The sequence below is a fragment of the Rattus norvegicus genome, chromosome 2 (genome assembly GCF_036323735.1).
Source record: "Rattus norvegicus strain BN/NHsdMcwi chromosome 2, GRCr8, whole genome shotgun sequence".
Lineage (NCBI taxonomy): Eukaryota > Metazoa > Chordata > Mammalia > Rodentia > Muridae > Rattus > Rattus norvegicus.
In genome coordinates this window covers 7,316,899-7,332,369 of record NC_086020.1, presented here as the reverse complement: position 1 = coordinate 7,332,369, position 15,471 = coordinate 7,316,899, and the positions used below count along the sequence as shown (strand labels likewise).

The 15,471-nt window shown below is 38.4% G+C and overlaps 1 protein-coding gene across 1 annotated transcript in view; it reads left to right on the top strand.

Annotated features, from left to right (window-relative positions):
* Positions 1-15,471, top strand: part of Arsk (arylsulfatase family, member K) — a 57,131-nt gene that overhangs the window by 30,942 nt on the left and 10,718 nt on the right. The window contains exons 6-7 of the mRNA NM_001047917.2: positions 900-1,124; positions 2,244-2,468. Coding sequence (NP_001041382.1) covers positions 900-1,124; positions 2,244-2,468 — 450 coding nt within the window. The remainder of the gene's footprint in view (positions 1-899; positions 1,125-2,243; positions 2,469-15,471) is intronic.

The window sequence follows — 15,471 nt, the reverse complement described above, 5'->3', positions numbered from 1 at the left end:
ATACTCATAAAAGAAGGGTAAAAACATGACTGAAGTGTAGGAGAAAGGGCATTCACACAGAAACAAAAGGCATAATCTAATATACTTTTCAGAGTATACTATGTGATCTAGGACTACTAGATTCACCAAATAGTTGAGGATGTTAAGTATAGAGCACTTAAGATGAAGAACTTGTGTCCCCTGCTAAAGAATTAGACAAGGAAGCTGCAGAAGGTCTAAGTCTAAGGACATACTACTCTGAATATGCCTAATATTATCTGAAGTTTTAATGAAGTTTTTCCTTTATTGTGATTCTCATAATTTCAGTAAGAAGCAACTTCCAAGTCAAGGAGACAAAGTCTCTCCAAATGTTACAGCTCAGCTAATCAAGTCATGGCTTGTACTGTCTGTGTGGCTCACCCTTCTTTAAGGGTGGGATATCCATAACTCTAAGTCATTTTTAGGAGCAGAAAAGGACAGTGGCATAAGGATTTAGGAGCAAAGGTAGCAGGGAAGTTCTCAGTGCTCTCAGCCACACTTATTGTGCAGAAATTGTGGATCATTAGTGATAGTGATCTTCCTTGATTTAACGTCTGAATCATATACAGTAGTGACTCCAGATTTGCCTGTCTTTCCTCATTTGAGGCTCTAAAAGGAAGAAGCCCCTCTAGTCTCAGGTGTTCTCTGTCAGGAACATAAAAACCCAGGACAGCATGATACCAGGTAAAACAACTGAAGAGATCAGATAGATACTGTCTGTCCCCCTTCCTCTCTCCAATCTGTCAGCTGAGAAGAAAGCAAACTGTAGGTTTTATTCAAATGGTAAGAAGTATCCCAACAAACTCAATCCAGTTATTTAAACTTGAGTGTGATAAACTAAAACACAAACTAAAGCTCATTTTTCTGGATTTTTGTGGTAGGTGAAATTATTTTGGCTCTTCACAAGTTAAATCTTCTTCAGAAAACTATTGTTATATATACTTCGGACCATGGCGAGATGGCTATGGAACACCGCCAGTTTTACAAAATGAGTATGTATGAAGCTAGTGCCCATGTTCCTATTTTGATGATGGGACCAGGAATTAAGGCCAACCTACAAGTACCAAGTCTTGTTTCTCTTGTGGATATTTACCCTACTATGCTTGGTAAGTACTGTGGTTGTGAAAATATTTATTTGTAATGCTGAGGAAAAGAAACACAAAATATTCAGAATCCTCCTGCCTTAAGCATCTCACTCACGGAGCCAGAATCGTTCTCTCAAAGACAAGGATTGAACTGCAAAGATAGGATGGCCCACAGATTCCTATGGCCTTCACCCAGTTCAGTCATATTCTCTTCAAAAGATTCACAATCAGAATATGACTCTAAGGTTATTTTATTTATTTATATACAACATTCAGCTTTCTACTACTTACCCAAGTATTTCCACTATGGAATAGTTTATCCACTTTTTACAGGATGTATCGGTTACTTTTCTGTTGCTGAGTCAAAGCACCTTGGCCAAGGCTACTTTTAAAAGAAAGCATTTAATTGGCTTATTTTTCAGAGGATGAGAGTCTGTGATGGTGGTGCACAGACATAGTATAATGGGAGGAACAGCTGAGACATTTCCATCTACATCCATGAGGCAGAGAGAATGCACTGGGAGCTATACCTCAGGTGTTCTCTGACACAAATATAGAACTCAGGACAACAAAACAGAAGGTAAAGAGGCTGAACAGATGACCTAATAGATATCGTCTTTCCCCTTTATTCTCTTCCTTTTGAAACGTCAAAGCATGGCCCCAGTAACACACCTCCTCCAACAAGGCTGCACCTTTTTTTCTACCCTCTGTGTAGCCTTGGCTGTCCTGGAACTTACTTTATGTATAGACCAGGCTGGCCTTATGTAAAGTAATTTTGACTGAGGGCCCTTGTGTGCCATGTACTGTTCCCAAATTTCAAGTTACCTCATTTTCATCAAAACTGAACATTTCAAATAGAAGTAGTATTGTACTATTATTATACATCTCACAGAAATGAGGAAACAGTCAGAGGAGTTACTACCTCACTCAGGGTAGCATGATCATGGAGTGAGCACCTCAGTCTAGGAAGTAAGGTTGTAAATCCATACATGATCTCTAGTTTGCAACACTTAGTGATGGAAAAATATAGATCATGTTTTTGAATGTTCAAATAACTCCAAAAAGAATTAACACAAAGATAAACAAAAACAAACAAACAAAAACAAAAAAAAAAAAAACCACTTTCCTTTTGTTTTGAAGACATTGCTGGGATCCCTCTGCCACTGAACCTGAGTGGATACTCCTTGTTGCCACTGTCGTCAAATACATCTGCAAATGACCAGGCATTCAGAGTCCACCATCCACCTTGGATTCTGAGTGAATTCCATGGATGCAATGCAAATGCTTCCACCTACATGCTGAGAACTGGCCAGTGGAAGTATATAGCCTACTCTGACGGTACTTTGGTACAGCCTCAGCTCTTCGGTAAGCTTCTTGATACAGATTAAGTACAAAAAGCTGATCTGCACCACCTGCTTGAGAGAGTCAGTAATTGTTTTTGAAATAAATAAGTACCTGTTGCATCTCAGGCTGGGATAGGCTGCAATAGTTTCATGGTTTAGAGTAAGTTTATTTAGATCTAGTCTCAGTTTCTAAAACCGGTGTGTACTCTCTAGTCTGTGATGCCTAACGGTGTTATGAGCTGTCAGGTTCAGTTAATAAAAGAGGAGTGCTGCCTCGCACATTAGCACCCAAACCAGAGCCAGCATAGAGCCTGCTATCCAAATCTCATTCAACCATGTTTCCTGGAATGACCTTCTGATGACTGTTGTTTCTTCATCACCAATCAAAATTCTTTTTTTTTTTACCTAGGAATAGAAATATTTATTGATATAATAATAACTATTATTATATACACATAATTTATTTTACCTAGCTTTATCAATTTATTTTGGGTTTTTTTTTTGGGGTTTTTTTTTTATTTTTCTTCACTTGAGTATTTCTTATATACATTTCGAGTGTTATTCCCTTTCCCGGTTTCCGGGCAAACATCCCCCTCCCCCCGCCCCTTTCTTATCGGTGTTCCCCTCCCCACCCTCCCCCCATTACTGCCCCCCCCAACAATCTAGTTCACTGGGGGTTCAGTCTTAGCAGGACCCAGGGCTTCCCCTTCCACTGGTGCTCTTACTAGGATATTCATTGATACCTATGAGGTCAGAGTCCAGGGTCAGTCCATGTATAGTCTTTAGGTAGTAGCTTAGTCCCTGGAAGCTCTGGTTGCTTGACATTGTTGTTCATAAGAGGTCTCGAGCCCCTTCAAGCTCTTCCAGTTCTTTCTCTGATTCCTTCAACGGCGGTCCTATTCTCAGTTCAGTGGTTTGCTGCTGGCATTTGCCTCTGTGTTTGCTGTATTCTGCCTGTGTCTCTCAGGAGCGATCTACATCCGGCTCCTGTCACCCTGCACTTCTTTGCTTCATCCATCTTGTCTAATTGGATGGCTGTATATGTATGGGCCACATGTGGGGCAGGCTCTGAATGGGTGTTCCTTCTGTGTCTGTTTTAATCTTTGCCTCTCTATTCCCTGCCAAGGGTATTCTTGTTCCCCTTTTAAAGAAGGAGTGAAGCATTCACATTTTGATCATCCATCTTGAGTTTCATTTGTTCTAGGCATCTAGGGTAATTCAAGCATTTGGGCTAATAGCCACTTATCAATGAGTGCATACCATGTGTGTTCTTCTGTGATTGGGTTACCTCACTCAGGATGATATTTTCCAGTTCCAACCATTTGCCTACGAATTTCATAAAGTCATTGTTTTTGATAGCTGAGTAATATTCCATTGTGTAGATGTACCACATTTTCTGTATCCATTCCTCTGTTGAAGGGCATCTGGGTTCTTTCCAGCTTCTGGTTATTATAAATAAGGCTGCGATGAACATAGTGGAGCACGTGTCTTTTTTATATGTTGGGGCATTTTTGGGTATATACCCAAGAGAGGTATAGCTGGATCCTCAGGCAGTTCACTGTCCAATTTTCTGAGGAACCTCCAGACTGATTTCCAGAATGGTTGTACCAGTCTGCAATCCCACCAACAATGGAGGAGTGTTCCTCTTTCTCCACATCCTCGCCAGCTTCTGCTGTCACCTGAGTTTTTGATCTTAGCCATTCTCACTGGTGTGAGGTGAAATCTCAGGGTTGTTTTGATTTGCATTTCCCTTATGACTAAAGATGTTGAACATTTCTTTAGGTGTTTCTCAGCAATTCGGCATTCCTCAGCTGTGAATTCTTTGTTTAGCACTGAACCCTATTTTTTAATAGGGTTATTTTGTCTCCCTGCGATCTAACTTCTTGAGTTCTTTGTATATTTTGGATATAAGGTCTCTATCTGTTGTAGGATTGGTAAAGATCTTTTCCCAATCTGTTGGTTGCCGTTTTGTCCTAACCACAGTCTCCTTTGCCTTACAGAAGAGTTGCAGTTTTATGAGATCCCATTTGTCGATTCTTGATCTTAGAACATAAGCCATTGGTGTTTTGTTCAGGAAATTTTTTCCAGTGCCCATGTGTTCGAGATGCTGCCCGAGTTTTTCTTGTACTAGTTTGAGTGTATCTAGTTTGATGTGGAGGTCCTTGATCCACTTGGACTTAAGCTTTGTACAGGGTGATAAGCATGGATCAATCTGCATTCTTCTACATGTTGACCTCCAGTTGAACCAGCACCATTTGCTGAAAATGCTATCTTTTTTCCATTTGATGGTTTTGGCTCCTTTGTCAAAAATCAAGTGCCCATAGGTGTGTGGGTTCATTTCTGGGTCTTCAATTCTGTTCCATTGGTCTATCTGTCTGTCTCTGTACCAATACCATGCAGTTTTTATCACTATTGCTCTGTAATACTGCTTGAGTTCAGGGATAGTGATTCCCCCTGAAGTCCTTTTATTGTTGAGGATAGTTTTAGCTATCCTGGGTTTTTTGTTATTCCAGATGAATTTGCAAATTGTTCTGTCTAACTCTTCGAAAAATTGGATTGGTATTTTGATGGGGATTGCATTGAATCTGTAGATCGCTTTTGGTAAAATGGCCATTTTTACTATATTAATCCTGCCAATCCATGAGCATGGGAGATCTTTCCATCTTCTGAGGTCTTCTTCAATTTCCTTCTTCAGAGGCTTGAAGTTCTTATTGTACAGATCTTTTACTTGCTTGGTTAAAGTCACACCGAGGTACTTCATATTATTTGGGTCTATTATGAAGGGTGTCATTTCCCTAATTTCTTTCTCGGCTTGTTTCTCTTTTGTGTAGAGGAAGGCTACTGATTTATTTGAGTTAATTTTATACCCAGCCACTTTGCTGAAGTTGTTTATCAGCTTTACTAGTTCTCTGGTGGAACTTTTGGGATCACTTAAATATACTATCATATCATCTGCAAATAGTGATATTTTGACTTCTTCTTTTCCGATCCGTATCCCCTTGATTTCCTTTTGTTGTCTGATTGCTCTAGCTAGAACTTCAAGAACTATATTGAATAAGTAGGGAGAGAGTGGGCAGCCTTGTCTAGTCCCTGATTTTAGTGTGATTGTTTCAAGTTTCTCTCCATTTAGTTTAATGTTAGCAACTGGTTTGCTGTATATGGCTTTTACTATGTTTAGGTATGGGCCTTGAATTCCTATTCTTTCCAGGACTTTTATCATGAAGGGGTGTTGAATTTTGTCAAATGCTTTCTCAGCATCTAATAAAATGATCATGTGGTTTTGTTCTTTCAGTTTGTTTATATAATGGATCACGTTGATGGTTTTCCATATATTAAACCATCCCTGCATGCCTGGGATGAAGCCTACTTGATCATGGTGGATGATTGTTTTGATGTGCTCTTGGATTCGGTTTGCCAGAATTTTATTGAGTATTTTTGTGTCGATATTCATAAGGGAAATTGGTCTGAAGTTCTCTTCCTTTGTTGGGTCTTTGTGTGGTTTAGGTATAAGAGTAATTGTGGCTTCATAGAAGGAATTCGGTAGTGCTCCATCTGTTTCAATTTTGTGGAATAGTTTGGATAATATTGGTATGAGGTCTTCTATGAAGATCTGATAGAATTCTGCACTAAACCCGTCTGGACCTGGGCTCTTTTTGGTTGGGAGACCTTTAATGACTGCTTCTATTTCCTTAGGAATTATGGGGTTGTTTAACTGGTTTATCTGTTCCTGATTTAACTTCGGTTCCTGGTATCTATCTAGGAAATTGTCCATTTCCTGCAGATTTTCAAGTTTTGTTGAATATAGGCTTTTATAGTAAGATCTGATGATTTTTTGAATTTCCTCTGAATCTGTAGTTATGTCTCCCTTCATTTGTGATTTTGTTAATTTGGACACACTCTCTGTGTCCTCTCGTTAGTCTGGCTAAGGGTTTATCTATCTTGTTGATTTTCTCAAAGAACCAATTTCTGGTTCTGTTGATTCTTTCTATGGTCCTTTTTGTGTCTACTTGGTTGATTTCAGCTCTGATTTTGATTATTTCCTGCCTTCTACTCCTCCTGGGTGCATTTGCTTCTTTTTGTTCTAGAGCTTTTAGGTATGCTGTCAAGCTGCTGACATATGCCCTTTCCTGTTTCTTTCTGCAGGCACTCAGCGCTATGAGTTTTCCTCTTAGCACAGCTTTCATTGTGTCCCATAAGTTTGGGTATGTTGTACCTTCATTTTCATTAAATTCTAAAAAGTCTTTAATTTCTTTCTTTATTTCTTCCTTGACCAGGTTATCATTGAGTAGAGCATTGTTCAATTTCCACGTATGTGTGGGCATTCTTCCCTTATTGTTATTGAAGACCAGTTTTAGGCCGTGGTGGTCCGATAGCATGCATGGGATTATTTCTATCTTTCTATACGTGATGAGGCCCGTTTTTTGACCAATTATATGGTCAATTTTGGAGAAAGTACCATGAGGAGCTGAGAAGAAGGTATATCCTTTTGCTTTAGGATAGAATGTTCTATAAATATCCGTTAAGTCCATTTGGCTCATGACTTCTCTTATTCTGTCTACGTCTCTGTTTAATTTCTGTTTCCATGATCTGTCCATTGATGAGAGTGGGGTGTTGAAATCTCCTACTATTATTGTGTGAGGTGCAATGACCAATCAAAATTCTTACACCTAAGTTTCATCCATTCCAGATTATTGATGTCTATCTCTTGGGAAGTTCACACATCATTTAATGTCACTACAGTGCTATGAGATTGCATCCTTCTCTTCTCTTTAGAGAGAAGTAAACTGGGGATCAGAGAAAGTCTGACAGACTTGCAGGGGCCTCAGAACTAGGAAGTCATAAAACTAAAAGTTCAGCATAGGTTCCCAAGCTCCTGCACCCTATGAAAATGACATCTAGCTTCATTCTGGGTGAATTCAGTTTTTAAACAGTATTTTTTTTATTTATTGTTTTTCTTATCTTTTCTCCCTATGTTGGACATAAAATAGAGTCAAGGCCATTGTTAATATTTACTGCTTCCTAAGTTTGAATCCGAGTTACAAATATAAATATTATTAATTAGAAATAATTCCTTAAAATTTCCTGAAGAAAACACCAATGGCTTATGGTCTAAGATCAAAAATTGACAAATGGAATCTCATAAAACTACAAAGCTTCTGTAAGACAAAGGACACTGTTGTTAGGGCAAAACAGCAACCAACAAATTGGGAAAAGAACTTTACCAATCCTACAACTGATAGAGGGCTTATATCCAAAATATACAAAGAACTCAAGAAGTTAGACCACAGGGAGACAAATAACCCTATTAAAAAATGGGGTTCAGAGCTAAACAAACAATTCATAGCTGAGGAATGCCAAATGGCTGAGAAACACCTAAAGAAATGTTCAACATCTTTAGTCATAAGGGAAATGCAAATCAAAACAACCCTGAGATCCCACCTCACACTAGTCAGAATGGCTAAGATCAAAAACTCCAGCAACAGCAGATGCTGGCAAGGATGTGGAGAAAGAGGAACACTCCTCCATTGTTGGTGGGATTGCAGACTGGTACAACCATTCTGGAAATCAGTCTGGAGGTTCCTAAGAAAATTGGACATTGAACTACATGAGGACCCAGCTACACCTCTCTTGGGCATATAACCAAAAGATGCTCCAACAAATAACAAAGACACATGCTCCATTATGTTCATAGCAGCCTTCTTTATTGGAAGCTGGAAAGAACCCAGATGCCCTTCAACAGAGGAGTGGATACAGAAAATGTGGTACATCTCTACAATGGAATATTACTCAGCTATCAAAAACAATGACTTTATGAAAGTCATAGGCAAATGGATAGAACTGGAAAATATCCTGAGTGAGGTAACCCAATCACAGAAAACACACATGGTATGCACTCATTGATAAATGGATATTAGCTCAAATGCTCGAATTACCTTAAATGCATAGAACACATGAAACTGAAGACTGATGATGAAAATGTGAATTCTTCACTCCTTCTTTAAACGGGGAACAAGAATACCCTTGGGAGGGAATAGGGAGGCAAAGTTTAGAACAGAGGCTGAAGGAACGCCCATTCAGAGCCTGCCCCACATGTGACCCATACATATACAGCCACCAAACTAGATAAGATGGATGAAGCAAAGAAGTGCAAGCCAACAAGAACTGGATGTAGATCTCTTGTGAGAGGCACAGTCAGAATATGGCAAATACATAGGCATATGCCAGCAGCAAACCACTGAACTGAGAATGGGACCCCCGTTGAAGGAATGAGAGAAAGGACTGAAAGAGGTTGAAGGGGCTTGAGACCCCATATGAACAACAATGCCAGCAAGATGAACTTTCAACCCTCAATATCTATACTTCAAATGCAAGTGCACCTACATACATAAAAGAAACCTTACTATAGCTCAAAGCACACACTGCTTACACAATAGTACTGGAAGACTTCAACACCACACTCTCACCAATGGACAGTTCATGGAAAGAGAAACTGAACAAACACACAGTGAAACTAACAAGTTATGAACAAAATGGATTTGAAAGATATCTATAGAACAATTCATCCTAAAAGAAGAGAATATTGCTTCTTTTAAGCACCTCATGGTATCTTCTCCAAAGTTGACCATATAATCGATCACAAAAAAAGGCATCAACAGATACAAGAAGATTGAAATAATCTCGTACATCCTATCAGATCACCACGGACTAAGACTGGTCTTCAATAACAACAAACAGGACAGAAAGCCCACATACACATGGAAGCTGAACAACTCTCTACTCAATCATAACTTGGTCAGGGAGGAAATAAAGAAATTAATACTTTTTAGAGTTTAATGAAAATAAAGGGACAACATACTCAAACTTATGGAAAACAATGAAAGCAGTGCTAAGAGGAAAAATCATAGCTCTGAGGCCTCCAAAAAGAGACTGGAAGGAACATACACTAACAGTTTGACAGCACACCTGAAAGCTCTAGAACGGAAAGAAGCAAATATACCCAAGAGGCGTAGACCACAAGAAAAATCAAACATATGGAGGGAAACAACCAATTAGAAACAAAATGAACTATAAAAAGAATCAATAAAATCAAGAGCTGGTATTTTGAGAAAATCAAGAAGATAGATAAACTGATAGAGGGCACAAAGAGAGTATCCAAATGAACAAAATCAAAAATGAAATGGGAGACATAACAATAGACTATGAGGAAATCCAAAAAAAAAAAAAAATCAGATCCTACTACAAAACCCTGTACTCAACAAAACTGGAAAATCTGGATGAAATGGACAATTTTCTAGACAGATACCAGGTACCAAAATTAAATCAGGATCAGATTAACAATCTAAACAGTCCCATAACTCCTAAAGAATAGAAGCAGTTATTAAAAGTCTCCCAAACAAAAACAATCCAGGACCAGATGGGTTTAATGCAGAATGCTATCAGACCTTCATAGAAGACCTAATACCAATACTATCCAAACTATTCCACAAAATAGAACAGAAGGAATACTACCAAATTCCTTCTATGAAGCCACAATTACTCTTATACCTAAACCACACAAAGACCCAACAAAGAAAGAGAACTTCAGATCAATTTCTCTTATGAATATCCATGCAAAAAAACACAATACAATTCTTGCAAACCGAATCCAAGAACACATCAAAACAATCATCCATCATGATCAAATAGGCTTCATCCCAGGGACACAGGGATGGTTCTATATATGGAAATCCATCAACATAATCCACTATATAAACAAAAAAGAAAAAAAACACAGGATCATTTTCATTAGATGCTGAGAAAGCATTTGACAAAATTCAACACCCCTTCATGATAAAAGTCTTGGAAAGATCAGGAATTCAAGACCTATACCTAAACATAGTAAAAGCCATATACAGCAAACCAGTAGCCAAGATCTGTATGGCAAGAACTTCAAGTCTCTGAAGAAAGAAATTGAAGATCTCAGAAGATGGGAATATCTCCCATGCTCATGAATTGGCAGGATTAATATTGTCAAAATGGCCATCTTGCCAAAAGCAATCTACAGATTCAATGCAATCCCCATCAAAATTCCAACTCAATTCTTATAGAGTTAGAAAGCACAATTTCCAAATTTATTTGGAATAACAAAAATCCCAGGATAGGGAAAACTATTCTCAACAATAAAGGAACTTCTGAGGGAATCACCATCCCTGATCTCAAGTTATATTACAGAGCAATAGTGATAAAAACTGTATGGTATTGGTACAGCTACAAGCAGGTAGACCAACTGAATAGAATTGAAGACCCAGAAATGAACCCACATACCTTTGGTCACTTGATATTTGACAAAGGAGCTAAAACCATCCAGTTGAAAAAAGACAGCATTTTCAATAAATGTTGCTGGTTCAACTGGAGGTCAGTATGTAGAGGAATGCAAATTCATTAATTTTTATCTCCCTGTATAAAAGCTCAAGTCCAAGTGCATCAAGGACCTCCACATAAAACTAGACGCACTCAAACTAATAGAACAAAAAGTGGGGGAAAGCCTGGAACACATGGACACAGGGACAAATTTTCCCTGGACAGGGAAAATTTCCTGACCAGAACACCAATGGCTTATGCTCTAAGATCAACAGAGCAATGGATACTGAAAATGTGATACATTTATACAATGGTGTACTACTCAGATATTAAAAACAATGACTTCATGAAATTCATAGGCAAATGGACAGAACTAGAAAATGTCCTGAGTGAGGTAACCCAATCATAAAATAACACACATGGTGTGTACTGTGGGTAAATACTGCAATACCTAAATATAAATGTCTAAATTCTCAGATTACCCAAGATACAATCCACAGACCACATGAAGCTCAAGAAGAAGGACAACTAAAGTACCAATGCTTCACTCCTTCTTAAAAAGTGGAACAAAAGTATTCATAAGAGGAGCTATGGAGACAAAGTTTAGAGCAGAGACTGAAGCAATGGCCATTCAGAGCCCACCGCACCTAGGGATACAACTCATATACATACAGCCACTAAACCCAGACAATATTGCTGATGCTAAGAAGTGCATGCTGACAGGAGCCTGATATAGCTGTCTCCTGAGAGGCTCTGCCAGAGCATGTCAAATATAAAGGCAAATGCTAGCAGCAAACCATTGAACTGAGAATGGGACCCCCATTGGAGGAATTAGAGAAAGGATTAAAGGAGCTGAAAGAGGTTGCAACCTGTAAGAACAACAATACCAATCAGCCAGAGCTCCCAGGGACTAAACTACTACCCAAAGAGTACACATGGACAGACCCATGGCTCCAGCTACATATGTAGCAAAGGATGGCCTTGTTTGGTACCAGTGGAATCCCTTGATCCTGCCAAGGCTGGACCTCCCAATGTAGGGAAATGTCATGGTGGGGAGGCGGGAAAGGATGGGTGGCTGGGTAGGGGAACACCCTCATAGAAGAAGGGGGAGGGGAGATAAGATTATGGATGGGAAGCTAGGAGAGGGGATAACATTTGAAATATAAATAAAGTATACAATTAAAAAAAAGAAACAAAAAAATTAAGCTAGCTATAACATTTGTTGTCCAATTGTTCTTTGGTGGAAAATGCAAGGCTTAAGGGAAGTCCTAACTGGAATAGTGTGTGTGCTGGCAATTGAACTCAGGACCTCTGAAGACCCCCGGATATAGATTCTTAAGAAAACAGCAGTTGAGGATCTGTGGTGTAAGATCTCAAGGACTGTTTGTCTTGATTTCTTTGGTATTTGGTCCTTTCACTCTGAAAATATGTAAGCTTTCAAAGGTTATATACATATTTATTTTAACACATGTATGGATGTACAGTATCCACAATTCAGCTAATGATTCTTTGCTCTATGTTTGAACAGGAGAAAGGCATCAAACTTTATAAATCTATTTGGACAGCATATCTAAACTATAATATTAATGTCTATCCATGCCATATGAAAGGATGACATGATAAATCCTTAGGACTCTACAGCCAACAAGATTGGCTAGGCTTCACTGAATCCTGGCTGGAGACAATTTCATGTCTCTGCCAGTGTCAGCACAGCACTGTTCCCAAGTACAGGGATCAGCATTACAAGTTACCCATTTTGTTGACCTTCTTGATTTCCTTTTATTCTGTCTGTAACCAAAATCTTCAGGGGTGTTCCCAGTTATGTCTGATTTTATTGATTCTGAAGGAATCCATAGCTTTTTTTTTCTCCTATTGAAAAAATGCAAAAAAAAAAATCTCTTCCTCAATGTAATGCATCTCCTTCCTTACATTATGAAGTTATTATATATATATATATATACACACACACATATACATACACACATACATATATATTGAACTAAATCAGCATTCTTTTCTAAAAATCCAGTGTACCTCAGCAGCTGTGTCTCATTGACCTTTTAAAAATGTAAGCTCAATAAAGCATTATTTACTCCATCTCTAAGAGATCTCATATACCCCTTTTGTTTTATGAGCATTTCTTTTAAAGTCCTGTTAGATCTCTTCATAATTGCTTGACCAGAAAAAATTATGAGATATGTTTGTAATATTTTTGATGCCATAATACCAAAAATTGTTGTATTCTAATGGACACACATGTTGAAGTATCATCACTTTCAATTTGTAAAGACATCTCAAAGATGGTCACCACCTCTAATAAATGTGCAATTTTAGAATCATCCCTTTAAGAGTTAAAGGCAAAAACATATTGAAACCTTGAATAAGTATCAATTGTATGATATATTATCATAGATACATATTTTAATTCTCCAAACCCTATAAAATGAAACACATAATCTATTAAACAGAATCTGGATTCTTAACTCATTATATTGCATCTCTGTGGGCTGCCATCTAATTTTTCAAGCCTTTGTGGATTTTTCTCATCTGGAACTACTTTTTCTGCAGTTGTAGGCTCCAGACTGGATTCTTCATTATTCTGATTTAAACAGTCCTCTAATTTCTAATCTCTAGTCTGTCCTCCAATCTACCATTTAATGTTTTAGTCTTCTCCTTCTCTTAAGTCTGCTTTATTCTGATTTTTCTTAAAGAAGATAATAAAATTGGAATAATTACTAAACATATAGTTAATGTTGTGTTGACAGTCAACACAAAACTATATGATACCCAAATGCCTTTTTCTACAGTGTTTTCCATCTTTTAATATGGAAAATATTTTTAATGTCTCTAACTCTCTCCTCTTGAGGGAGGGGAAACTATACTTAGGTCTCTTTCTCCTTTCTCTAGAAACATTATTTTACTCTTCTCCCTTTTTCCTTTCTTTGGAGACTTTATTTTCTATGTGCATTTATTATTTCTCTTATTGTTCTCTAAACTTTATTTTTCTATATTTAATTTTCTCTAAAATGTTTTCCTCTGACGAATGTTTTAAATATTATTTAACTCTTTAAGGATTTTCTTATTTTCTTTTTGTTATTGGATATTTTCTGTACTTATATTTCAAATGTTATCCACTTTCCCAGTTCCCCCTTCTCTAGTACCCCCTCCCCCTGGCATCTATGAGGATGCTCCCCTTCCCACCCACCTACTGCCACCTCAACGTCCTGGAATTTCCCTACACAGGGGAAACTAGCCTTCACAGGATTCTCCTCCTATTGGTGGCAAACAGTGCCATCCTCTGCTACATATGTGGCTGGAGCCATGGATCCGTCCGTGTGTACTTTTTGGTTGGTGGTTTAGTGCCAGGGAACTCTGGGGCGGGAGGGTCTGGATGGTTGATATTGTTGTTCTTCCTATGGTGATGAAAACCCCTTCAGCTACTTAAGTCTTTTCTCTAACTCCTCCATTGGGGTCCCTGTACTCAGTCCATTGGTTAGCTACAAGCATCCTCATCTGTATCAGTAAAAGTCTGGCAGAGCCTCTAAAGAGACATCCATATAAGACTTCCGTGAGCAAGCACTTCTTGGCATCCACCTTAATGTCTGCTTAATGTCTGGGTTTGATATCTGTATATGGGGTAAATCCCCAGGTGAGGAAATATCTAGGTGGCCTTCCCTTCAGTCTGTGTTCCACTCTTTGTCCCTGTATTTCCTCCCTTGAGTATTTTGTTCCCTCTTCTAAGAACGACTGAAACATCCACATTTTGGTCTTCCTTCTTCTTGAACTTCATATGGTCTATGAATTGTACCTTGGGTATTCCCAGTTTTTGGGCTAATTTCTACTTATCAATGAGTGGATACCATGTGTATCCTTTTCTGATTGGATTACCTCACTCAGGATAATTTTTAGTTCAATCTACTTGCCTAAGAATTTAATGAAGTCTTTCTCTTTAGTAACACAGTAATACTCCATTGTGTATATGGACTATATTTTCTGTATCCATTCCTCTGTTGAAGGACAGACATCCGGGGTGTTTCCAGCTTCTGGCTGTTATGAATAAGGCTCCTACATGGGTCCTTGTTATATGTTGGAGCATCATTTGGGTATATGCCCAGGAGTGGTATAGGTGGGTCTTCAGGTAGCACTATGTCCAGTTTTCTGAGGAACCTCCAGACTGATTTCCAGAATGGTTGTACCAGCTTGCAATCCCACCAACAATGGAGGAGTGTTCCTCTTTCTCCACATCCTGGCCTGCATCTGTTGACATCTGAGTTTTTTTTATCTTAGCCATTCTGACTGCTGTGAGGTGGAATCTCAGGGTTGTTTTGATTTGCATTTTCCTGATGACTAAGCATATTGAACATTTCTTTAGGTACTTCTCAGCCATTCGATATTCCTCAGCTGAGAATTTTTTGTTTAGCACTGTACCCCATTTTTAATAGGGTTATTTTTCTCTCTGGAGTCTAACTTCTTGAGTTCTTTGTATATTTTGGATATTAGCCCTCTGGTGGAACTTTTGGGGTCACTTAAATACACTATCATATCATCTGAAAATTCTTCTTCCTTTCCAATTTGTATCCCTTTGACCTGGTTACCTTGGTCTGATTGCTCTGGCTAGGACTTCAAGTACTATATTGAATAAGTAGGGAGAGAGTGGGCAGCCTTGTCTAGTCCCTGATTTTAGT